We start from the raw sequence: 26,131 nt of genomic DNA on the forward strand, positions 1-26,131 counted from the left end.
TGTCAGTATTCCTGTGCCTTGTGATCTTCATCAGGTACCACAGTGTATGTTACATCCAGTACTTTTTGGTGGTTTGTATAGAATATTTATGATAATCCATTTCTTTTGTTCCTGCAAAATGTGCTCTTTTTGTGTTTGTGTGTGTGTATGTGTTACTTGACACCAAGTCCCTAAAGTAATTTCAGCTTCAAAGTATTGCATTCGAATTATTAATGATGGCTTTCATTAAGAAGAATTGTGTCAAGTTGTCCTTCTGCTTACTTTGAACGACAACGCCTCTTACTGTGATTTGGCAAATAGAAGGGATTTGTGTGCTAATTACCTTGTCCCTTCTAAAGCCCCAAATTTATTCCCTTCTAGTATTGCTAAAAGATTTTTCCTGACCTTAACTCTTGTCGTGCTATAGCCCAGAGCTCTTATTTATTATTCATATTGAATCTGCTCTTACACCCCAACCCCTAGGGTATGACTTTACTTTAGTGTTGGTTTATTTATTTATCTCTGTCCAGGAGAGGAAATCCGTCCTCTGTACTTAGTATGCCGCAAAGATTTTGTTCTCCTTCCAGGGATTGTACTAGAGGCTTTGCAGTGCCAGGATGTAGGACAGAGTGTTTTTTGTTATAGGCAAAAAAGAATGCTGCATTGATTGATTAAATCCAACAAATCTCAATTAGTGTTTTTTCTTTTAAGACTGTTAGTATAAGGCATAAAAGCGAGGGAATGGTGGTGGTGATGGAGATAGGTAGGGAGGAAATAGGTTTCTATATATATGGTGTCCTGGAATGTAAATCTGTATGTATAGAGCTGTAAGACTGTTCTGAAGGGGCAGGAAAGTCTGTGTTCTGCTGATAGCTCATTTGTTTATGGGGGGGATGTTTGACAGTTCAGGGAATAAATCTCTCAATATTTTTTTATTGTGTACCATGTAGCTGTTTCCCTAGTGGGGACTAAAGCATACACATAGGGAGTAAAGTGGTTTAAGGAATTACGGTCTGGTTCTTCTTCTTTTTTTTTTTTTTGTAGATTATAGGAATGGAATGTTCTTCATTGTCTTGTATTCATGGCCACTATCGGAGAGGTGTAGGCCCATTATCCTCCACTGACTATTTAAACCAGGAAATTAGATTTCTGGTATGTTCCCTAGAAATGTTAGCCAGTAATAAACAGCTCTCAAATAAGGAAGCTATGTCCTTAGGTCTAATGCACATATCATCTGCTTGAGCTGAACTTCCTTGTTTTGCTTGTCTGTGGGATATGAGCATATTTGTCTGGTTTTTGGTTAACCTTTCTTAGTCTTGAAGTCCTATTAGGCTGTACCTAAATATTCTCAACTAATTTAACCACTGATGTAACTTGGATAGTATAAAATGTAGGCTTTTATACTTTTAAAAATTCTGGAGTTGAGAATTTTACATAATATTCAAATAGAGGGGTATGACTATAAGAAAAAGTATAATAGATCATAGTAGATCATCATAATTCTTTCCTTTCCAGAGTTTATGACAGAACCTGAAACTTACACAATCTCAAAAATCTTTGTACATGTCCAGAAGGGTCCCCCTTTTCATTTTCTCTGTGGGGTAAGTGGTTATGGTATCAATTCTCAAAATCTGATTTAAATACCGTTAGTAATCTATAAGGTCCTACATTTCTGATCTTGGTAAAAATTAGCAAATTGTCTGTTATAGTTTATAAATCTTAACATTAGTTTATGATTTCCCACTAAAAGCAGCACCATTCTCTGGTGAATTTGGCCTGTCTCTGCCTCTGTGTCTATCTGTCCAGTGTCTTGAGGTCTTGGTGTTCTTTGTCTCTGTCTGTTTATGTATGTGGGTGTCTGTTTTGCATAGGTAGCAGGAATGAGTGTGATAGGTTTATGAAGGTCTTTAACTTTACCACTGCAAGTCCAAGGTATTGAGTTATGAACTGACTCTGAATAAAGCCCTAAACTCATGGGGGGAGGTATGGCTTTGATAGCTAACCTTAATTTAAAGGGACTGATATAGGATATGTGGGTAATTTCCTAATTAGGAAGTCCAAAATGTAGCTATTTTAAGACATAAGGTTAAAGAATCCCAAGAGAGAAACTGGCCAGCTGTTCTCTGCCTTCCCCAAAGTTGGAGCAAGAGTTTCTATTAAATTGACTGGATATTTGATGATACTGAGGAGTTACTATTACTTTTTCTGAATCTGGTAATGATATTATGAGTACATTTTAAACAAAAAGCGTTCTTATTTTTTCGAGGCATATCTTGAAATATTTACAGATGAATAATGTCTAGCATTTGCTTTAAAATGATCTGGGGTTGGGGTAAGTGGATGGATATGGTATATATGAAATGAGATTGGCTGCAGGCTGATAACTGTTGAGGACAGATGATAGGTACAGGGGAGTTTATTGTGTTAGTTTGTTTATTTTGTATGTTTGAAAATTTTTATAAGAAAATGTTAAAAAATCTAGTGTTACTGTTTTGGGTGCCAAAATGGTAAACATTTAAGTATTCTTTCCCCTCTTGAAAGAGAACATTCAGCATTCTTTTGAACACACAAAGCTAGTGTGGAAGTTCTCTTTTCCAGTAGTCAGTGACCCATAGGAATAGCTCCTTTATCTTCCTTTCAAAGCGTTATATTCATAAACAGGCTTGATTAGCCACATTTAGGTTTATGATTTATTTGGGTCTGTGATCTCCAGGAGGTGTAGAAAAAAGGAATAATTATGATAGCTAAAATGATGAGACATTTGAGAAGCTCAGATCAAGAAGAGATACAAGAATTTAGTTAGTAGCAGTATGTAACGTGCATCATGCCTTTGCAGAAGATATTGCTGGATACTTCAGGGATGAGTTAGACTGCTGACAAGGGCATTTTCCAAAGACCTTGGGCCCATAAAGCATCAGATTTAGTGACAGCCCTTTTCCTTGACCTGTATCTTCTCTACTCATGATTTCTATTGGATGCAAGGCTAGGAAATCTTGAGAGAAATAAACAGCTGTTCCCTGCTTAAAGACAAAGTCTGTGTTTTAGGCGGAAAAAAACTTAAACAACAGCTGAATTTGTAGGTGCCAAAGCACAAAGACTTTCTGTCTTTATGACACTTTTATCTTATTTACATGGTTTTTACTAATCCAGATAATTATACGCTCATGTGGGTAGAATTGTTTGCCACTTGATCCAAGAGGGATGGGTGGGGAAGCACCTGCTTTTAGTCATTAAAGTCTTGTTGCTTTTGCACTGCATCCAAGAAAATAGTTAACAAACAAAGAGTAATTTGCCTTTTCCTGAGAATGAAAAGGAAGACCTCTTTGGTTTCACTCTGTGAAGAAGAGCCGAGAGAAGCCTCAAAGGTGGGTTTTCTCTGTTTACTGAAATGAAACCACCAGGGACCTGAGAGGGGAAGATGATTCCTGGGTTTTGGTTCTTCCCGTCCTTTCTCCCTCTGCCACAGAACTCAGTAGTTGGAAGAATACCAGTTTTTGTTCCTTATTGGTGCTACCACCTGTTCTTATTGCTGAACTAAATGTTCTTGGCTTTCTTTGGTGTGAACAGGATCTCCCTCTGGGAAAGGTGGGAGGAGGGTGAAAAGGGGAACAGGAGGAGGCCCGTCCCAGCCTTGAGCTCATGTGAGAGGGACACACAGGGGTTAGTGTGCTGCCCTAACAGAGGGGCTTTGTGCTACAGCTTCTTCCAGAGCTGCGGCTCCGCAGATGCATGCTGGGCAGGCTCAGGCTGCTTCATCCCTGATACCCTTGCTTCTCCCTCACAATAGCAGAGCAAGACTGCAGATAATGATCAAAATAAGAAAGTAAAGAAGATGCAGGCAGAGGCTATTCTGAATACATTCAGAACTCAGTGCATATGGGTGCAGGCAGAGCTCTGACTTTCAGTCTCTCCTTTTCTGTGCAGAAACCCTTGTTATCTAGGTCAGGGGAAATCTGCCTCTCTTGAATACAAGCAGCAGAATAGAGAAGAGTTTGGTCCTTTGTATCCAGATCTCAGAGACTGGGGAGGTAGCTCAAGGTAGAAGCATTTCTGACTCAAAGCCTTTCTTCCTAGGACAGTTGCAGACAGTAACTGAAAACGACTCCCAAATAAAATAATAATGGTTGTTAACACTTAGCAAGCATTTATATTGCAAACATTAGTCTAAAATATAAATAGACAGATAGATAAAGATATAGATAACTTATTTAATCCTTAAATAACACTAGGAGGTAAATACTATTATTAATTCTCTTTGATAAGAGGAAACTGAAGCCCCAAGAAGTTAAGGAACTTGTCCAAGGTCATATAGATGGTAAGTAACAGGGCTGGGATTTTGAATCCAGATAGGATGATTCTAGATTAGCTGTTACTCTGTGCCATCTCTCAGTGGAGCTCTGCCTTTTCTTAGATAGGGTCCTCTGAACCACAGAACACAGAAAGTATTTTGAGGGACTATTTTCTTAATTCTCTCTAGGATGGTAAAAGAACTAGTGCTGTGCATAGGAGAGAAGTTAATTCCTTAGGAACTGTTGATGCCTTAGAATATCAGATCTTAGTTCTTGAGGAAACCGAGTTGAGAAAGACTAAAGGGGATGTACTTTGCTTGTATTCTATTTGTACAGAACTGCCCTAGAACTCATTTTCAATTGGTTTGTTTTGAACTCTGAACAAAGGACTGGACCTCATCCATCCCTAGCTCTAGAGATAGAGCCTTTGTTAGCAGTAATGTCATACCACTAACCATTGAGAGGAGCAGCAGATTGGGATGTGGTGGTGGTTACCAAGTTCTGCTGAGCTGAGGTGACTTTCAGCATATCCTCAAGTAGTCAGACCACCATATGTGGAAGCTGTCACTGCTTCTTTTTCCACCTTCTTTTCCCTTTGTTTCTTCCCGTTTCCTGAAGTTTCACAATCCCGTAGATCACTTGGCACATATCCACTTGCCCTCTGGGAGTATTTAACTGTGGACCTAGGTGTTTTCTTTTGGTCTAGTTTAAAGGGTCACTGATAGGCATTCTTCCACTTCCAGCAACAAATTTTTGAAGATCCTGCCCTGCCTTTACCCAAACTTATAGTTGACTTGTAAAAACTTTCTAGATCAATCCAAGTAATTATAATAGATTCCTCTCCCCTCCACTGCCAGCTCCTAACTTATTGAATAATATTAAATATGTTTTGCTGGTAATGCCTCCTTCACATCATAGGGAATCATTTGTAGGGAAATAATAGGTTGCACAATAAATTGTTCTCAGGCTTCTGTAGGGATAGATGTTCAATGTGATTGAGGAAGAATGATGCTAGTAAGAGAATGGAGTGAAGAAAACAGTTCTGACTTGAAATTAGCAGAACGAGGTTTAGTTCCATTTTGCTCAAACCAGTTATATTACCTTAAGAAAAATTGTACCTTTTCTAGGTGATTCTTTATCTACTTAAAAAGAGAGGGGTGAGGAGAGGATAGTTCAGTGGTAAAGTGTGTGTTTAGCATGCACGAGGTCCTGGGTTCAATTTCTAGTACTTCTGTAAAATAAACAAACAAACAAACATAATTTTGCCCTCCCCCCCCAAAAAGAGAGAGAAGGGACTTAACATTTTCCCTTAATAAGATCAACCCATATAACATCATTCATTCATTTTATTGATTGCCGTTAATATGCTAGTACCATTTTAGGTACTGGGAGTATAGCAGAACATTAAAGGACAAAAATTTCTGCTTTCATATTCCAGACAGTGTAGTCAGACAATAAATAAGTAAAATGCATGTATGACTGCTGGTAACAAGTACCACAGGGAAAGATAGAAGAAGTAAGGGTGGTAGGTTTGGGAAAGAGTGGGTGGAGCTTGAATTTTAATTAGGGTGATCAAGAAATACTATATTGAGAGGGGAATATTTGGATAAAAACCTGAAGGAAATGAGTGAATAGTCAAGTAAAATGAGGATGAAGAATTACCCATTCTAGGCTGATGGGACCTCCTATTCTTAGTTCACATAGGTAGGTTTTATAAAGTGGTCTTATTTCTGGTTCATTAGTAAGTCTGAAAAATAACCCTGGAATTTTTTTTTTTTATGAAGAAGTTACTAATAAGGATTTCAAGTGAGTGACATTCTTTGGCATATTGAAACATAACTCATTGTTGAGTGAGTTGTTTATCTGGGTGGTTTAGTGAGGATCTGGGAGCTTATTCTAATCTCTGTGGGGAAGGTCCAGTACCACTTGAGAAGGACTCATCAAGCCAGGTGCCACTTGTTGCCACTCTTTGTTTCCATTCTCTGGATACACATTCATCATTGTTTCAGATGTAGGTAAAGATGAAGAAGATGGATACATTTAATTACACCAAAATAAAAGCTGTTGCACTTTAAAAACACCAGAAAACTAGAAGACAGAATTTGCTGCTAGTGGTACTCACAGAAGACTTGGAAAAACTAAATGTAGTTAGAAAGACTAAAATGAACCAATCTGACTGTATTAATTGCTGACAAGGATATTGGGAAATTTATTTATATTCATGTGCTGGTGAAAGCTTAAGTAGGCATAACCTCTTTATATTGCAAAAAATTGATGACTACCAAAATGTCTGTCAATAAAGAAATGGATAAATAGATGTTACATAGTAACCTGATATAATACTATGCAACAGGGAAAGGGATGAAATATATGGGTAATCTCAAAAATAATGCTGAATATTTTTTTAAAAGTAAAATTCAATATGGTACTTTTTCTGTAAACAAAGAATACAAACAATAATTATACTATATATTATTGAGGGATCTATACATATACATACACATATATATAAAAGTACTAAAAATAGGATTGTGCAACAAACTCATAATAGTGAATGGTTGGTGGAGAGTGACTGGTCTTAAATGAGACTTTAGCTTTGTTGGTAGATTGAAAGTAAACATGAAGGAATGTTTATTTCTATGGGGTTAAATATGTAGATGTTGGTGTATTATTCTTTATGCTTTTGAGTAATTTTTTAGTAGCTAAACAATTTAAAAGAAGGGGGCCAAGTTTCATAGGATGTGTCCCTAGAGAATAATTTACCAATCCATTTACATTAATTTATCCTTATTTACTGTAGACCATCTGCCTCTATCTGTATCAGAGGAAATGGGGTAACTACATTACATTAACTCACGACAGTGATCTTTTCTAATGTGTCCTTGTTGGTATCTCAGAACACTCAGATGGAAGAGCAAAGATCCTTGTTAGCATATATCATGCCCTTTATTCTGACTCTTGAGTTTTCACTTTTTTTATTATTAAATACAATCGTATCAACTTGTGGGAAGTACATTTGGCTCCATAGTTTTAAGCATGAAGATGCTAGCCTGACAGACTGGGTCGTGTAGCAGGTTAATAACAGCATTGTGCTTTTCCCCTTGTCTAATCTCTTCCCTACAGGGAATCTTCAACCAGTTTCAATGTAGTAGTGAAAAAGTGCTTCCATCTGACACTCTGCGCAGTGCTCTGGCAAAGACTTTTCAGGATGAACAGCGTTTCCAGCTGGGAATTATGGATGATGCTGCAGAGTGCTTTGTAAGTACTGGCCTCTGGCTCTCTCTGATACAGGGTGAGACTGTTGATGGTCTCCATCAGGAACTGGCTACTTTACTGCGGTATTTATTGTGCCCCTGGTCTCTGCAGTTAGAACTAGGAGTTCCCCTCGTTTCTCAGAGCTCTAAGTTGTCTCTGCTAATGCAGTATGGATTACTTAGTGAGTTTTTTCTTTTTTCTTCAGACTTAGGGTAGTTTTGTGCTTGCCGTTGCACAGAACAGTAGTTCTCACCTTCAGAGGAGACAATGTTCATTAAAATACAAACTTCTGAGCCCCATTCTTTTGAGTTTCTGATTCAGTAGGTCTGGAGTGGGGCCCAAGAATAGCTCTGACAAGTTGCTAGGTGATGCTAATACTGATGCTGCTGGTCTGGGGACCACACTTTGAGAACTTCTGCATTACTGAAGATAATTCAGCAGAATAACTGAGTCCTCAGCACAAGTGTGATGTACTATTTAGATAGCTCCTTTGCTGCCGGTGACTTTCAGTAGAAGGCCCTAACTCTTCTAAAATCTAGGTCCTATCCATCAACCTTCCAAAGACTCTCTCTCTGCAATCATTAAACAATCTAAGAGTGATATACACCCCATTACAGGGTAAAATGTAGGCCAGAATCAGAGGTACTCCTGAAAAACTGGATCACTGATATATTGCTGGTGGGAATGTACAATGGTATAGCCACTCTGGAAGACACTTGGGCAGTTTCTTAAGAAACTAAACTTGCAAACTACCATATGAGTCAGCAGGTGCATTCCTGGACATGTATCCCAGAGAGATGAAAACTTATGTTCATACAAAAACCTGTACATAAATGTTCATAGAAGCTTTATTTGTAATAGCCCCAAACTAAAAAGCCCCAGGTGCTTGTAATGCGTAGATGATGGAACAGACTGTGGTGCTTCGGTACCATGGAATACCACGCAGTTCATTCCAGGAATGAACTATTGATTTATGCAGCAACTTGAATGATCTAAATGGAGTTATGCTGAGTGAAAAACACAATATCAAAAGATATGTACTATATGATCCCATTTATATAACATTTTTGAAATAATAAAATTATAGAGATGGGAGAACACATTAGTGGTTGCTAGGGGTTAGGGTTGGAATTGAGTGGGTAAAGTTGTAAAGGGATACCATGAAGGAACCTTGGGGTGATGGAACAGTTTTATATCTTGATTATGGGGGTGTACGTGACTATACATGTGATAAAATTGCACGGAACTACACAGACACACGAATGTATGTAAAACAGGTGAAAGTTGTGTAAACTCTGTGGATTGTATTGATGTCCATTTCCTGGTTTGGATGTTGTACTATAGTTATGTAAGATGTCACCTGTAGAGGAGACTGAGTGAAAGATACCTGGACCTCCTATGCAATTTTTGGGAAACTTCCTGTGAATTTGTAATTATTTTGAATTAAAAAGTTAAAAAAAAAAGATAGTCCTACATTCCAGGAGGATTACAGTTTCTCTGAGTAAACTGCCAACTAATTTGTACTTTTTGTCTGTTAAGTATTGTTGACATACTGCTTTTGTTCTTTCCCTATTAGGAAAACCTCCTGATGAGAATTCACTTCCACATTGCTGATGAAACCAAAGAGGATATCTGTACTGCCCAACACTGCATCTCGCATCAGAAATTTGCAATGACGCTGTTTGAGCAGGTAAAACTTCTCTCTGTCCTTATCACTTTTTAGATCTCTTCTTCAAGAACACTTTATCCTGGGATGTAGGGCGTCAAGACAGTTAATGACTGTGGCTGCTTGGTTTTGCTTTTTTCTCCCTGGGCCCAGTGTGTATGTACTAGCTGTGGCGCCACTTCTGATCCGCTGCCTTTCATCCAGATGGTGCATTATATCTCCACCACTTCCCTTTGGTGAGTCTTACAGGGTTCTCTGTTTGCAGCCTTGGACACTCCTTCAATTGACTGGGTTTTGGCCCAAGGCACCCAAATAGCTTGTATCCTTATTGCTCTGTCTTTGCTGCTGTATTGTAGGAACTGAGAACAATAATTTAAAAATAACCTTTTTTTATCCTTCTTTCCTCTCTCATCCCTGCCCTTTTCTTTGCCTCATTTCTGGCCAGCAAAGTGGGAGGAGGGGTGGGGATTCTATAAGCTTTGGATTTGGGGACTGGCAGAGGCACTCACTCACTATGTTTATGGGACACTAGACTGATCAGGACCGGGGGGCTTTGGCATAGTGGGCAGAGGAAGAAAGTCAAACATGTGAGTTAGAAATTTGCATGAATGATTTATCTGATTTAGCTATAACTGTACAACTCCCAACATCATCACCCTTCAATTCCCCATCTTGAAGCAATCAGGCTATTTGTATGTTGGAAAGACGAGAAAAACCCTCACCAAGCATGTTTGGTGAGCTGCTGCAGAATGCCAGCACCATGGGGGATCTGCGGAACTGTCCGGTGAGTTAAGTCAGGGGTGGGGTTCAAAGTGGGCAGGGGAACCTGGGGTTAGTGGGAATTGAGGCAGAGCCCGTGGGAAACATGTTAAGCTAGCGTTATATATGTATTTCAGAGCAACTGTGGAGAGAGGATTCGTATTCGCCGTGTGTTGATGAACGCTCCACAAATTATCACAATTGGGCTTGTTTGGGACTCGGACCATTCAGATTTGGCTGAAGATGTCATTCACAGTCTGGGCACCTGCCTCAAGCTGGGTGATGTGAGTGTTAGTTACCTTTATGTCTCACTTGGAGTTCCTATATCTTAGTGTTGCTCAAGGTGTATCCTAGGTGAACTATTAAACATAGTATATTGAACAAATATACTATATATATATGTGCATGTGTATGTGCAATGCTTTTTAGAAGAAATGGGATGGTGTTGGCCTTGAAAGACAGAAAGGGCAGACCTTAGCAACTGATAAAAATCAAGTAATTAATAGAGTTATTATGTGTTCTCCTCATTGTTAGTTTACACCAGTGAGGAGGAGGGAAGTGTATTCAGCCATGGGAGGTAGTAAGGTCAAAGAAGTGAGCAGTCCTGCCTGGAGCTGCTGTGGGAGTTGAAGGGGGTGGAAATTGGTGCCTTAAGTCCTAGAATATTAAGTTCACAGAAGGGAACCAGAGTCTGCTGAGAAGGTAATAGGGGACTTAGAAGAGAATTTTAGTGGTTTTCCGTGCATTTGTTCAGGGAAGTAGACAGGGACACAGACTTCAGACCAGGGTCTTTACCTTGTCAGCCACATACCCTGGTGTAGGTATAGCCAGGGTTTTCCCTCTGTTCAAGAGAAGAACCAGTACCTTAGTTAAGAAACAATGGTTTCCTTTCTACTGGTTTCTCTCTGGGATGGTCCTGTGACTACGGAGATCCCTTGTTGTTTTTTAATGTCATTAAGCCGTGATTGACAATAAGTGAACTATCTGGGATCTTATTTTAGGTCTCCTTGCCAGGAATGGCTGACATGAATAGGCTCTGCACAATAAAATCTCATTTTTCTAAATTTCTGTAGCCCACACATTCTGTTCTGTTCTAGTTTTGTTTTATTTTTATGATCATTTTCTCAACCAAATAAGTTCCTCAAGTCACAAGTCCTTTTCTTCAAATTTTCTGTATGTGTCTTAGCTTAGGACAGTGCTGGACATCTAGGAATTGAAATGCTGATAACCAGCATAGTGTTATTGCTCCTCCTAAGGGCTTTCTTAGCCTCTACTTAGGAAATTTATGTTTGTGGCACCAGCTGATTAATAACTTTTGAAACTTGAGAGTGTTTTGAGTTTTTATTTATTTTTATTGAAGTATAATCAGTTATAGTGTATCAGTTTCTGGTGTACAGTATAATATCCCTGTCATGCACATATACACATATATTTGTTTTCATATTCTTTTTCATTAAAGGTTATTACAAGATATTGAATATTATTTTATTTTTTTAGAGGGGAAGTTTTTTTTCTTTTCTTTTTTTTGTAGTGGGGAGGTAGTTAGATTTTAATTTACTGTTTATTTTAATGGAGGTACTGGAGATTGAACCAAGGACCTTGTACACACTAGGCACGTGCTCTACCACTGAGCTACACTGTCCACCCCTTGTTTTGTTTTTTTCAACTTTCCTGGCTCCTTTTATAATAGGCCCTACAAGAAAATATTATTAAAAGGTATGAATAAACATCACCACCTTACCTGTTTGGCCATTATCTGTCTTACTTTTCCCTAAATTTTGCCTTTTTCAGTTCATTTCTGATGATCAATAAGGACTAGCCTTTGACTGAAGGGTAGAGAAGCGAGTCAGTACCTTAATTAAGAAACGATGGAGTCTGCTGAGTGATGATGTGAGAGTGTTGAGTATGTGACTGTTCTTGCCTTTCCCTTCTGTCCCCACAGCTGTTCTTCAGAGTGACAGATGACCGGGCCAAGCAGTCTGAACTGTACTTAGTAGGAATGATCTGTTATTATGGCAAACATTATTCTACATTCTTTTTCCAAACAAAGATCCGTAAATGGATGTATTTTGATGATGCTCATGTGAAGGAGGTAGGAATATTCAAGTCCTTCCTGACGTGCTTGGTGACTGACAAGAAACTGCAGACAGTTATTTGTCTTCAGTGTTTCATTTTCATAATTTTGATGTCTGTCTATCTATTGAATTTATGAAAGTATCAGTCTTGTCTTCCCCAACAGCTGGCAAGCTCCTTGAGGATAGGATCAAGATATCTATTATTTTCTCTGAATCCTCTTACCAAGCATTCAGCACAGTTCTGTATTTATAGTTGAAAAGGCTTTTTAAAAACAATGTGTTAATTGGTTGATTTGAGTGAGAACAATCTAATGCCTCAAATTAGGCTATAAGGTTAGTTCAGAATTCCAAATCTTGGCATAATCAGTGGGTAGTACTTTGTCTCAGGGCTGCTATAAATTATTTTCTGATTGTTATCTCCCTGAAGTATTCTGTCACGGATTAGCATGTTTGGGGATGGTGTAGAGAAAGTTAGGGCTATGATATTTAAAGTTGGAAACTTGGTACTAGCTAAACCACAGAGTCTGTGGCCAAATTCACTTAGATGACCTGTGTGAGTTAGGAAGCCTCTTGTTATAAGGTTAGCAGCTAGGAGACTGCTTACTATAATCTGCACCAATCCATGGACCTTACGTAGTGTCTTCCACAAATAGTAAAATCTTTGTCAAATTCCCTGATTGTCTTCTTCATCTCTTTTTTTACTGTTGTAATTTTGGGCAATTTATATAAATTCTTCAAGCTCTAGATTTTTTAATTCAAAAAGGAATACCTGTCTTATAAAATATTAAATAAGATTTATATGTAAAAAGCACATAAATGTGTTTCAGTTAAAATGACAACTCAGTTATAAATTTCTGAACATTTATTATGATACAAGCATCGTGCCAGTTGTCTGACTCCAAGAGCACACCATCTAAGAATATGACTGGTTCAATCTCAAGAGAGGGTTAGTTTGGGGATTTGATTGGCTTGTTATGTCCGTGCCTATTCTGTCACTCTTTTCCACCGAAAGGCAGTGCTGAATCTAGCACAAAGCTCAGACTGTCTAGGTTCAGCTGTCTATTCTCAGCACTTTGACATTTTATGTCCTGCCACATGTGAACTCTGAAGTGGAATGTCATTTATCCTAAGGCAGTCTGTGAGAGAATTTCTGTCCTTTAACTTCATAAGAGTGATTTTAATATTTATGAGAAAATTATAAAATGCAGATTTCAAGCAAGGGCTATAATTTGATGGCTGTGAAAAGATATTGATCACCAAGGCAAGTGAAGTCCCCTTACACAGCATATTCACTTTTGAGAATATTTATTCATATTTCATAACTGAGCTGAATGTCTCACAGGAATCTTAAGTAATTTTACTCATCATTCCTACCTCTTACAGGGTTTTAATGCTTTCTAGAAGTATTTAATAGAAAAGACTTAACAAAAACTGTATTAAGTTTAGGTCTGAGGTCTCTTTTGTTGTCTCTTTACCCAGTTCTTATCTTTTCATCTCTCTTATTTTCCTTGGAAAAATAGAACAGAAAGACATGTGTTGAAATGTAGATATGAAGTATAATTGTCATGTTTTTCTGATTTAGATTGGGCCCAAATGGAAGGATGTGGTGACCAAATGCATCAAGGGGCATTATCAGCCTTTGCTGCTGCTCTATGCAGACCCCCAGGGTACCCCAGTGTCTACCCAGGACCTGCCCCCGCAAGTTGACTTCCAGTCATACAGCAGGATGTGCTATGATAGTGAAGATTCAGGTGAGCAGCCTGGCTCTTTACTTCTCCCCCACCTCCAATGTGATTACTGGACAACTGGGTCTCACGGTGGTGAGTCTAGCATATAACCTAGTTTGAAGAAGGAGGATCCATCAGAGATGAGAAAGAAGTGCCAAGTCGTACTGAAGCCCAACTTGTGCCAGGCTTTGTTTCCTTCCTTTTCAGAATGTGTTGCCCAGATCACCTGGCCCCGATTCAAAAGTGAGAAGCAAATTATGTTGATTTAGACTGAAATATTGTTTGTGAGGGAAACCTCACTATTTAACCTTCTAACATGAGTAAAGATGACAGATAACTTACTAGCAATTTAACTGACTCTAGTGAGTTGTTAAGACCAAGAAAATGGTATGAGTTACTACAAAGCTAGTCATTTCGTTTGGGATGAGAGATTTTTGTTGTAAAATGCCAAGTACAGAAGCAATGTTCCTCAGCTTATGAATCAGTTGTTCACTTCTAATTCAATTGTTTGGAACTTAAATCATGTTTTCCTGTAGAAACAGCTTGCAGCTTGATTGCTAAAATCTCAGGCTATCCCTTGGAAGCTCATCCTGTAATAGAAATAGAACCCTAATGGTTTTGGCTTGATTCCTAAAAGAAGGAAAAGGAAATGTTCTTTTCCTCTTCTGGATCTAGGGCTGGCCCTGAGTATGATTTTGAAAGAGAAGATGCTGTATTTGGTATCCTTTTCCCTCCCTTTTGTGCTTCCCTCCTGCTTGGTATGTTCTTCCCACCCCTGTACCCCACCCAGACCGGCTTTGCTGCTTCTCCCTGCGCTCGACACCCATTCCACTGCTCTGTTTATCTTGGCTAGGTGTTCAGAGGAAACTAGTCTTACTGAACTAATTCACACTTAAGTATCAATAACTGTCCCAGAATGTCTCAGAGATATTAAAGATGCTTATAATATCATTAAATTTTTTAAAGTGACTTTTCTGGCAGGATAGGAAAAAAATCATGGGACAGGGAAACAATTGGTTATGTGTGCCAAGTTGGGCCTGGGACTCTCCATCTAAGTAGATCTTACTTTTCACAACTTTTTCCTTTCTTCTACTTTCCCCTCTTAGGTTTTCTAAAAACCCCACAGTTTTTCACAGTGGCAGGCAAAGTGAGGGCTTCAGCAAGGTAGGGGCAGGAGTGGGAGGAATTGTTTGTGTGTCTGGGTTATCTGAAGTTGGGTGTTGGGAAGAGTGGCTCTGGTATATTCTCCTCATCCTTCCATCTAGGAAGTTCTTAACCATATGGACCTTTATTGCCAAGCAGCTCTTTGCTCCTTCTCTGTTACTCTCCTCTCTTTCCTCACCTTTGCGTGTGTCTCCTCCTTCCCTCAGGGAGGGAGCCCTCCATCTCAAGTGATACTCGAACAGATTCCTCAACGGAGAGCTATCCCAAACACTCCCACCATGAGTCCGTGGTCAGTCACTTCTCTTCTGATTCTCAGGGGACAGTCATCTATAATGTGGAGAATGATTCCACGTCTCAGAGCAGTCGGGACACAGGTAGGGACTTATACAGTGGACCCTGCTGGCCTGATTCAGTTCTGCATAGAGGGTCTCCCAAGAAAAAGAAACTAGGGCAAGTCAGAAATGTTTGTCATGCAAAGGGGGAAATGCACAGAACTTGGGTAATTGAGTGGGATGAAGAGAAGCAATGCAATTCTGAATGAACGATGATGTTCCGGGGGACATGTTCCTGTCCATAGCAGCATATCAGTAAGAACCACTGTAATATGATTATTGATGTGATTATTTATTCTGAAATCTGCTTTTCTCCTGCTATGCTCTTGATCCTGGTCATTCTCACAGTGCCCCATTAAAGTGCCCTTGTGGTCTTGCACCTTGTCATGTTCACATGCCAGGCTTTGTTTCAAGTGTAGGGCCTTGAGAGAAGGGGCATATTTATGGGCCAGAAAACCTGCTCATCACCTTGGTAGGGTTCCTAAAGGACGGAGAAACAGAAGAATGAAAAGCTAGCCTTTTGTTATTGGGAGTTCCATGCAGACAACATTCTTGAATTCTTCTATTAACCTGTGGAAGAGTGTGCCTGTGTCAGTGGCGGAAATCAATACAGGGCATCAAAGGAAGAACAGTGACTGACTGCTGAGATGAAGAGTTCGTCATCTAAGGAACAGCACAGTGCCCACACTCTTGGAGACTTGGGAATTAGTGAGCTCATGGCTTCAGATTGGGAGTTTACATCCTGGGCGTGGCCCCTTTTTTTTTTTTTAAATAGAGAAAGATACAGAAATACAGAATAGTATACTGCCCCTTCATGTACCCATCACCTAGTTTTAATAATTATAACTCATGGCTAATGTTTTTTCTGTACCTTTTTCCCACTTTCCCTATTCCTGCATTATTCTGAAGCAAATCCCAGATATTATATCACCTTTTCCATAAATATTTTAGTACATACCTCTAAAAGAATCATTTTTAAGCATACCATTACCACATTTAAGAATATTAATAATTCCTTAAGACTATTAAATAACCAATGAGTGTTCAAATATCCAATTATGTTATAAATGTCGTAATTATTTAACGGTTGGTTTGTTTGACTCAGAATAAAAATGAGGTCTACACATTGCAATGGGTTAATAAGTCTTTTACATTTCTTTTAACTTGCTTGTTTCTCCTCTGTTTTTTCAACTTACCGTTGAAGAACTAGGTATTTTGTCCCATAGTTTCCCCACATTCTAAATTTTGCTTATTGCGTCCCTATGATAAACTTTAACATATTTCTCTGTCCTCTATTTCTTATAAATTGGTAGTGGGATCTAGAGCTCTGCTCAGATTTATGTTTGTTTTGATGATTATTACATAGATGACTACTGCAAAGTGTGTGTGTGTGGTTTTTTCTTTTTTTTAGATTTTATTTCTGAAACTGTGAAACAGAAAGAAACCAAGTCACAGGATAACTAAGGCATATTTTCCAAGAGAGTCAGGTTTATGTTAGGCGTTTGTGAATGGCTGAGGTCAGGGAAGCATACCCCCATTAGTTTAGCATTTGTAGATTTAGTTGTTCCAACTAATTTCCTCCTTTCTTAAATCTTTCTTATGGGCCCAGAGGTAGCACATGATCAGATAAAAGCAATAAAAGATTACACTGGTAATTGACTGAAAATATGTTGCCATCTCATTACACTGCTGATACCTGAATATGTACAAGGGTTTTCATAACTAACATATGAAAACGCTCTTCTGTTAGCTTTCACTGCATTTGAGAATCCTAGGGGATTTTCTCTAAGCCTGTATTCTTACAATTCATTTGCTTAGTTCACCTCTGGCTTCTAGTGGCTTAGATCATTATATCCTTTAGAGTCTGACCTTTGCTGTTGTCAAATCAGACTCATACATTCACAAACTGTGCACATGAAGTATGGCACGTTACAATAAAGGAGCCCAAATCCCCTTCCTGGATTTCCCAGTGATTCGTATTGAGGAATTATGAAGGGTGATCTCTGGGTGAAGTCAGGTTTGGTAAAGCATGGGTTGGGGCTGGGAATGAGAATTACTCAGAGTTCAAATTTGAAATGATTCACATTTAAGGAATGTTTAGAGCTGGGTCTTAAAGTATACACAATCTCTTAGGCAAAGTCTGGACCACTTGGGATAATACCAGAGGTAATAAAAATTAGACTTTACTTGGTATGTGTTGCTAAATAAATAGAAGGAAAGCTCTGTCTTCTGTTTATGGAAGTGAAAATATATTGGTACATGATATTATTATACAATCTTTAAAACTTTGGCCTTTTAAAAACTAGCAAGTAGAGTGTGTATATGTCCATGAATGACTGAAAAATTGTGCTGAACACTGGAATTTGACACAACACTGTAAAATGATTATGAATCAATAAAAAATGTACAAAAAAAAAAACTAGCAAGTAATGCGTCCTGGGTCACTGGGAAGGATTATGAGTGGGATTGAGACTAGTAATTGCTCAGAAGACATTGTAAATTTGGAAGTTCCCATTGAATATTTGAGTTTCTCTGTATTTATCTGTTGAGAGATTTCTGCTACACTTAAATCGGATAGTCTTGGCCCCTACAGCTTCTAGCCCACTAAATTTGTGGCACTGCCATGAACCCCAAAGGGGAGAGTAGGTTCTCAGGAGGATGGAAGTCAGTGTCAGATACCAGCTTACCCCCATTTCCTTGTTTTTTCAGGGCACCTGACTGATAGTGAATGTAATCAGAAACTCCCATCCAAGAAAGGGTCACTGATAGAGCGCAAGCGGAGCTCTGGCCGGGCCAGGAGGAAAGGCGATGAGCCGCAGGCCTCGGGATACCACAGTGAAGGCAAGCCAGCCCATACTGCTTCTCTTTCTTCATTCACTCTGTCACACTTTGGTCATATCCAGACTGTGGCTGCTACTGTCTGCTCAGAGGGCTTTCTTTGTCTTTCGATTTTGGGGTCTGGGTATTCGTGATCACTTTAAGCATTTATATTTGTTTCATTCTTTGTGTTTTTAGGAGAAACACTGAAAGAGAAGCAGGCTCCTAGGAATGCCTCTAAATCATCCAGCAGCACCAACAGGCTAAGGGATTTTAAAGAGACAGTCAGCAATATGATCCATAGCAGACCATCCCTGGCTTCTCAGACCAACCTGGGATCTTCCTGTGGGGTGAGGGGAGGAGACCAGACCGACAAAAAACTTCCTCCTCGGAACCTGCCTTTACACTCTCGTGACTGGGAAGTAGAGAGTACCAGCAGTGAGTCCAAATCCAGTTCTTCTAGCAAGTATCGTCCCACATGGAGACCCAAACGGGAGTCTCTCAATATTGATAGCATCTTTAGTAAGGACAAAAGGAAGCACTGTGGCTATACCCAGCTTAGTCCCTTTTCTGAAGATTCAGGTAAGGAGATAATTAGGGAAGAATTGAGTTTTTAAATAAGATTGATTTACGTATTTTTTTAAAACCTGGATTTTCTGGTAGACTTGGCAAGGTGCATTTTTACCCTGAAAGGTAAAAATTTTCCCTGATGGGTAGCCTTTTGGGGATATGATTTCAGTGAATGAGTAGCTAGAAGGAGGGGTTAGTTATGTCTTGATTTGAGGTAGATGCTAAATCTACCTCCTTTTCCATACTTGTCCTTTGATCGACATAGCTAAAGAATTTACACCAGATGAACTAAGCAAGCCGCCTGCTTACGACATTAAAACTGGCGGACCAAGCCCCCAGTACAAGGTCTGGGGCCCAGCACGGCCAAGCTGTCACCTTTTAGAGCAGCACCCTCGCCTAATCCAGCGAATGGAATCTGGCTATGAGAGCAGCGAGAGGAACAGCAGCAGTCCCATCAGCCTGGATGCAGCCCTGCCTGAGAGCTCGAGTGTCTGCAGGTATTGTTTTGCCTTTGAGCGGCTGCATCGTCCCTTGCAGAAATGTCAGCTGCTTTTCAACTAAGACAAGAAGAGAGATGGACTTTATTACCATCTTGTGGGCAAGCAAAGTATTGTGCTCTATCAACTTTTTATGGCAACAGCACCCTCTGCTGGGAGAACAAACAACTTTTAAAGTATTATTTATAAAATAATTATCTAGTAAATAACTTTTAATGAAACATTGAGTTAGCGAATCAAAACTTATAGCCCTATGATCAGAGAGAGAGCCCAGTTTTTTATTCTTGCTTTTTATCTTAGGATTTTTTTTAAGGTCACCAGGGATCCTGTGTCTTATGAAGCTAGTGATATTCATACTTCTGTAAGATAATGATGACAGTTTAATAGTGGTCACTGCACCCTGTCCATAGGGCCCATTTGCTTGATAAATTTCAAATCTCCATACATTGGTTTTACTGAGTTGCCACAGAGACAGGTTTCCTAACATCATAGCTACTTTTGAAAGGAGTGATGTCATCTACAGGAGTGATAACCAGATCCCATACTTTCCCACTGCTCTTCCTTGGCTGCAGGGCCCTGTTCAATTTTACACATAAGAGGATGCTACCGAAGTGTAAGAAAGGAAGGCGATCCATATGAGAGCATTTGTTTATTAATTTATTAAATAAGTTTTGTACCAGACACTGTGGTAGATGCACAAAATGTGAATAAGGGGAGACAAAATGGTGGAATGAGTGGGTATTTCAATTTTTCAGAAGTAGTTTAGCAGATATTTTAATTGTATTAATTTGATGTTCTTTGTTTGTTTGTTTGTTTTTTGGAGGGAATTTAGTCCTAGGAATGTGCTAATTATTAGCCTTCTAATTCTTTCACTAGACTCTGCTTTCTCTTTTGAAGGGATCCAAGTGCTAAGAGATCAGCTGGGTTGGCACCTTCCTGGCGTCACATCCCAAAGTCTCACAGTAGTAGCATCCTGGAGGCAGACTCCACAGCATGCAGGAGTGGATGGACAAAGAATCAGCCCCTCTCAGGTAAGCAAAAGGACACTGGATTTGGAGGAGGACTGCCAATTTTCCTTTGAGGAATAGCCTAACCTGAGCACATTTGAAATTACAGGACAGTTACACTTTGAGTGTTCCATCAGAATGTAAGTGTGAAGGCATTTGATCTGCTCTATCTCCAGATTTATCTGTTTTGTTTGTTTGTTTGTTTTTGTTCTCTATCATGGCTTGCCTAATTTTTCCTTTCTATCTTGGGGAGAGCCTGGTGGGAGCAAGAAGGAACAGAAATATGGTGAACAGTATTAGTAGCACCTGCTTTCCTGAAAAGAATAAGTCTAGGGCTTTCCTTGGTATAGAGGCATCCTCTTGGCAATGGAATTTTTATTGTTTAATACTCTGGATTGAGATTACAAGGAGGACATGTAGGCTTTGGGCAAAACTGGGAAATAAGCAGGTCAAAACTACCCTTACCCTGCCTCTATGACCTGTCCAGTATTGCTGTTTTGTTTTTCTTTCTTGAATGTATGTGTGTCCCTCCTCAAAACAAGCTCTCAAGCAATGATCTGACTGTTTCACACTAGATGTAAGTGACTGAAAATAGTTTAAAGTATGCTTCCTCTAAGAGAAACCAGCATTTTAACAAATGAAAGCCTGAAGATAAAGGAATATTGGAATTTCAGGTATGACACACCAAATACAGAGATTTGAGGTAATCATAGGTTTTATATCATTTTTACATTCTTCTCACAACACATATATATACTTACAGTGCATATTCAAATAAATAAAATAAGTAAATCCTTTATTTACTCAGAGCTGAAAATTGAGGTAGTAACTATGTAGTCTTCCCAACATGGAGAGTTTTTGTGATGCCTGAGGTAAGGGAGTGAGTATTCAGTGTTGTTTCATTGGTTGAGGAGTGCTGGGATCTACTTGTCTATCTTAGAGATTCACCTTCTCTGAAAGATATGTTTCATCACCCTTTTTTCCAGTCTGTTAGATCAACTGGGAGTAGGGTAACTAAGGTCTGATTTAATGAACTTCTGAATATAGATCTGTGGCCGGCTCACTAAGGTGAGGAGGACAGAGTACCACATGCCAGCCTGTAGAGATGAGACCAGGAACATTATTGATCTGACCACAAATTCTCTTGACAGCCACTGAAAGTTCTTGGTGGTGACTGGAGAGGAGGTATGCAGCAGTAATAAAAAAGGCAGGAACTCTTTTAGGTATGGGTGCCATAGGTTCCTGACATCTGGCAGAGCAGAACAATGCCTTGAGAGGCAGGTATCTCTGAGATGCTGGGCTGGAGTAGGTAATAGTTAGAAACCCATGGAGGAAAGTCATGCTTCCTAATGAAATTTGTAAGTTTGGTTTATTTCCTACATTTTAACTTGTCTCATATTGATTAACATTTGTTTGAAAAACCTGTGATCTTGTATGAGCCTATTCCCAATTCCCTTTTCTTGGATAGCCAGTACCTTATCAGCACACTGAAGACAGGCTCATGACTTCTCTCATAGCCCTAATTCTGGACTAGCTAGATAGAATTCACCCACAGGATTCCTCCACTGGTAAAAGATATTTGGCAAGGAGTTACGATGAATTCCTCACACACCATACCACCCCACCATCCTCTCTGTATAGTAAGCCCTATTTTTAATCTGGTGACTTTGATAACCCTTATAAGAAGTTATAGAAGTAAAAATAAATCCAACAATGCAGTAACGTGCCCTTTGCCTCTTCAAACTGAAGGAACTAATTTTACCATTATGGTATATATCTTTCTACATCTCTTTCTGTGCTTATACAAGTATATAGATAAATTTATTACTACCATTAAAAAAAAGTAAAATGAATTCACTCTGTACATACTATTCTGTCACTTGATTTTTCACTTAATGTATCATGGGCATCCTTTTACATCTTTTTGATTTCATCTGTGAACACCAGTAAAATTAAATTTTTACTACTATGGATACTTTACAAACTCATTAAAGAGGTAGTAGAAATTACTTGAAGCTTCCTGGTGAGTCAGTTGGTAGCACATGGTAGAGAATGCTCCCTAATGTTTAAGAGTGTGGATTCTAAATTTAACCTATTTGACTTTAATTCTTCTCTACCATTTACCTTCATTGTTACCTTGGGCAAGTTATTTATCCTCTTTGTGATTCAGTTTCTTCATCCCTAAAATGTGGGCAATAATAGTGTTTAGCTTATATATTGTTGTGAGAATTAAATGACATAATATATGTACAGGTGCTTACAACTGTGCCTGCCAATACTTAACAAATGTTAGTTTTCATGTTGTTATAAAGCACTCAATAAATATTTTTATTATTATTCATGGCTCAAGACTCATCCTGAATCTGATGTAGAAAGCACTGTCCAAACATGAACTCCAAATTGAAGCCGAGAGTTCCAGAGGAAAAGCAGTCCAGTGGCCATAAATACAGCAGGTGCTTAGTCTTGGTTTGGAAATATGGCAATTTCTCTTCTCCTTTGCTTGTATTCCAGGTGGGGAAACATCTTCCAAAAGTGAACTGGATGAACTGCAGGAAGAGGTGGCCAGGAGGGCCCAGGAACAGGAACTTCGAAGGAAACGGGAGAAGGAATTAGAGGCAGCTAAAGGATTTAACCCTCATCCCAGCCGCTTCATGGACTTAGATGAACTGCAGAATCAGGGTAATTGTTGTGAGCATTAAGTTGTGGGTGATGGAGACAGAGAGATTGAGAAGAGTAAGAGTATTCAAGCTCATAAGTTCTGTCTTCTCTTTAGCAAAATTATATTTGTCTTAATTCGGTAGAGAGCTAGTTAAAGGAGGAGGTGACGAGCCTATTGATTAGAGACAGGCACTGTTTTGGGGCCCGTCTATGAAAAGCTTATAGATTGGAGATAATATATTGTTCATGAAAAATATTTCCGATAAACACCTGTAAGAGGTGTAACTTAAACTACTCACAATTCAGAAACTCACAGTGCAGAAGAAGGCAGTGAGTGAGGAATTCTTGCTCAGCAGAAACGTGCCCTTGAGATTCCCCACCAGGAGCTTCAGGAAAGTGGATCTACCCTGTAGGTTCTAAGGACGCACAGCCTGATTGCCTTTTGATCCTCTGATGATTCATTTCCCAATCTCACATGATTTTCATGGACTTTATTTAAGTTTCCCCAGCTGTTCCACATGAGTTACTTTTTTTTCTTCAATTGCTCTAGGATGTCACTTTGTACCAGCAGAGACTAGCCTTCAAAATAGGAGTTCAGAAAGGCTGAGGTATCTATTTTAAATAGGCCCTGAAACCTGTATCTCTGTTTTTCTTTTTTTGTGTGTGTGCTAAAGCAGGATAAAGAATAGGAGCCGATGCTGTTTTGGGCGGCCACTGTCTGTTGATCACTTCTCTCTTCTTATCAACACTTAGAGACGCTTCCTGGACTTACTTGGAGGCTGCGTTTTTCCTCTAATCCTAGTCTTTTGAGTCAAGGCAGTTATTTTATACTCCCCAAGGCAGTATATTTTTTTCCAGATTAGTTTACAGTTCCTAATTTCTTAGCTGCCCCTGCATTTGGATAGTTTTTCCTTCTTTTTTGTCCATAAGCTATATCACATTGGTGACTCAAGTTTATATTGCTTCTGAAAGAGGGGTCTTGTCATCTTCACCCCGATTCTGTCAGTTGGGTAGTATATTAGAGTTGAGAGGGGATCCCTCTGGCTATATTTCATTGTCAGTTCTCCATACGCTTTGGTTTAGCATCTCCTGGAAGAGCAAGGAATGGAGTGCTCAGATTCTGGAGAATAAGAATTAAAATCTAGTACAGTGATTGGCTAACTATAATTTGCCTGTATCTCTGTACAGAACTTTCTTGTTTTAAGTGCTCTAGCCACTACCATCACTGATTATAAAGGTTGAATAGATTTAGTTGAGTTCAGTTATAATGGGAAATCTTCAGGCCTGGAGGTCAGGGGGACCATACCTCTGGCGGTGGAGTAGAACCTGAATGTCAAGTGCTTCAGAACCAACCTGCTACTTCTGCTGCCTTACCTTTGCTCTCCATCAGCTGTGGTGAATTAGAGAGTGGATGTTGGGGTATGGAGGAGCCTCTCTTACTGTGTCCAGCTGGAGGTTAATGGAGGTTGGTGACATTATGGAAGAAGTGATATGATCTTTTTTTTTTTCTGTGAGCTTGTGAAAACCCACCATTAATCCCAGTGTACCTGAACTTACATTACAGCTTACTATCAATTTATGGTTATGAGTGAGTAAAAGGAAAGAGGGTACATAAACTTGAGGATTCTCTTACAGAAGTTGCCTTTACTGTACTTCCCCGCTTTTTCATCTGGCACTGTACTCTCCTGCACCTGGCTTTGGCATTCACTTTCAGGGGAGGAAGCAACATCTCATGCTTACCGTATGGGAAGGTGACTTTTTTTCATAATAGGTTTGGTGAGCAAGAGCACGATAAAAGTAAATACTTAGCAGTGCTGATGAAAGGTATATGTGTGCGGGCCAAGAACAAAGGTGGAAGTTGGGAGCTGTAGAACAGCTGTGCCCAGAAAGGGTGCTAGTTTTCCAGGTAAAGGTGGTACAGAGAGGATTATGAATTAAGACAAGAAGTGTTATAGATGGCCTTCCACAGAGTAGCGACACCACTTAACACAGCAGTGGGGGTCTGGGTGAAGGTCTGGGGTGATTGACACTGGTTGCCAAGATGTATCTTGTTGCACTATGGAAAAGCTCAGTTTTAGGCATAAAAACCCACCCTTCTGCCATTGACAGTACTTTGTTCTTTCCTTGAGAGACTCCCTAAGAGGTCTTGGAGTTGGAATATGTGGTGGGCAATGACATGCCCCTCTTTCATGGCTTTGGTAAGGTCTCAGTTAAGGCAAAAATGGATGTCCTAACTGTTTCAGGAAATTCTTGATAGTAACGAGCAGTGGGAATAAGGGTAGACCCGAAGTTCGGCAGCAAGGATCTATGACTTGACGGGAAAACAGTGGCACTAGGAAAAGTTGGAATGGATTGTAATGCAAATGAAAAGTGCTGGCCCTTTCAGGGAGGAGTGACGGCTTTGAGAGGTCCTTGCAAGAGGCAGATTCAGTGTTTGAAGAGTCGCTGCGTCTGGAACAGAAGGGAGACTGTGCTGCAGCTTTGGCTCTCTGTAACGAAGCTATCTGTAAGTAACTAACCGCTATGGCTGTGGCATTTTTGACTAACTTCACAGTAGGTATTATTAGTCTCATCACTCAGATAGGATAAAAACAGCTTTTAAGTCTTCTCACTGTCACTTCTCTAGACTGAGGCCCTTTAGTTATCTTCTGCCCTTCAGATTTCTAAGTGTGCGAGGCGCTGTCACTGTGGCCTATGGATATTTACTGGAACAACCTCAACAGGAGTCCACAGGTGAACTATCCCGCAGTGCCTACCCTCTAACCCATGATAAAGTTAGACCTCAGATGTGAGGCTAGTCTGCTCTTTCTCTAGTTCTCATTAACTAGTGAGGTGGAGCTTAGGGCAGAAGAAATGAATAAATTGGCTGTGACTTTCCAGGCCTGTGACTTTGCATTGCATATGGGATTCTTTATGGCCCCCCTGCCTTCCTGGTATGCTTCAGCATAAGGTTACAGCAAGAGACTAAGGCTTAGAATTCCTATCTGGTTCTTAATGTGACCCACGAGAAGCTGTGTTCTATAAACACACAGATGCAGTTCGGATCTTATTTCTGCTGTTGACCGTCGGGAAGGGGGAGTTGGGGCCAGAGTGTGGAGACCAGAGTCGGACAGGTCAGTTGCAAAGGACAATGAGAGTGGCAACCTCTAAGATGGAAGCACCAGTTTATCTTCCTGACTCATTTTAGTTTAGCTTTTTGTTTGTTTTTAAAATTTGAATTAACCTGTTTGGCCTCCATGGCTTCCATGAATGTTCCTCAGAGCCAGAGGCAGCTCTGTGCCCTGGACAGCATATGCATGGTCCACGTCTTGCATTCCTGCTGCATATTTTGAGTTT

At 39.7% G+C, this 26,131-nt stretch overlaps 1 protein-coding gene across 19 annotated transcripts in view; it reads left to right on the top strand.

The window, feature by feature from the left end:
• The window catches only part of USP54 (ubiquitin specific peptidase 54), a 120,253-nt gene that overhangs the window by 77,862 nt on the left and 16,260 nt on the right, over positions 1-26,131 (top strand). For 10 of the 19 annotated variants that reach the window (XR_012077368.1, XM_072971300.1, XM_072971309.1 and 7 more), the window contains 15 exons: positions 7,392-7,526; positions 9,100-9,213; positions 9,343-9,425; positions 9,868-9,973; positions 10,086-10,232; positions 11,891-12,040; positions 13,606-13,774; positions 15,121-15,288; positions 17,956-18,087; positions 18,262-18,645; positions 18,899-19,130; positions 20,028-20,161; positions 22,649-22,816; positions 25,182-25,301; positions 25,828-25,908. Coding sequence is in view for 18 of the 19 variants with exons in the window: in XM_072971300.1 (XP_072827401.1) it covers positions 7,392-7,526; positions 9,100-9,213; positions 9,343-9,425; positions 9,868-9,973; positions 10,086-10,232; positions 11,891-12,040; positions 13,606-13,774; positions 15,121-15,288; positions 17,956-18,087; positions 18,262-18,645; positions 18,899-19,130; positions 20,028-20,161; positions 22,649-22,816; positions 25,182-25,301; positions 25,828-25,908 (2,323 nt within the window). In the remaining variant the exon portion in view is untranslated. The remainder of the gene's footprint in view (positions 1-7,391; positions 7,527-9,099; positions 9,214-9,342; positions 9,426-9,867; positions 9,974-10,085; positions 10,233-11,890; positions 12,041-13,605; positions 13,775-15,120; positions 15,289-17,955; positions 18,088-18,261; positions 18,646-18,898; positions 19,131-20,027; positions 20,162-22,648; positions 22,817-25,181; positions 25,302-25,827; positions 25,909-26,131) is intronic. The other 9 variants (XM_072971311.1, XM_072971315.1, XM_072971318.1 and 6 more) reach the window with 5 other exon arrangements.

Source organism: Vicugna pacos, chromosome 11 (assembly GCF_048564905.1).
Source record: "Vicugna pacos chromosome 11, VicPac4, whole genome shotgun sequence".
In the NCBI taxonomy this organism is placed as follows: Eukaryota; Metazoa; Chordata; class Mammalia; order Artiodactyla; family Camelidae; genus Vicugna; species Vicugna pacos.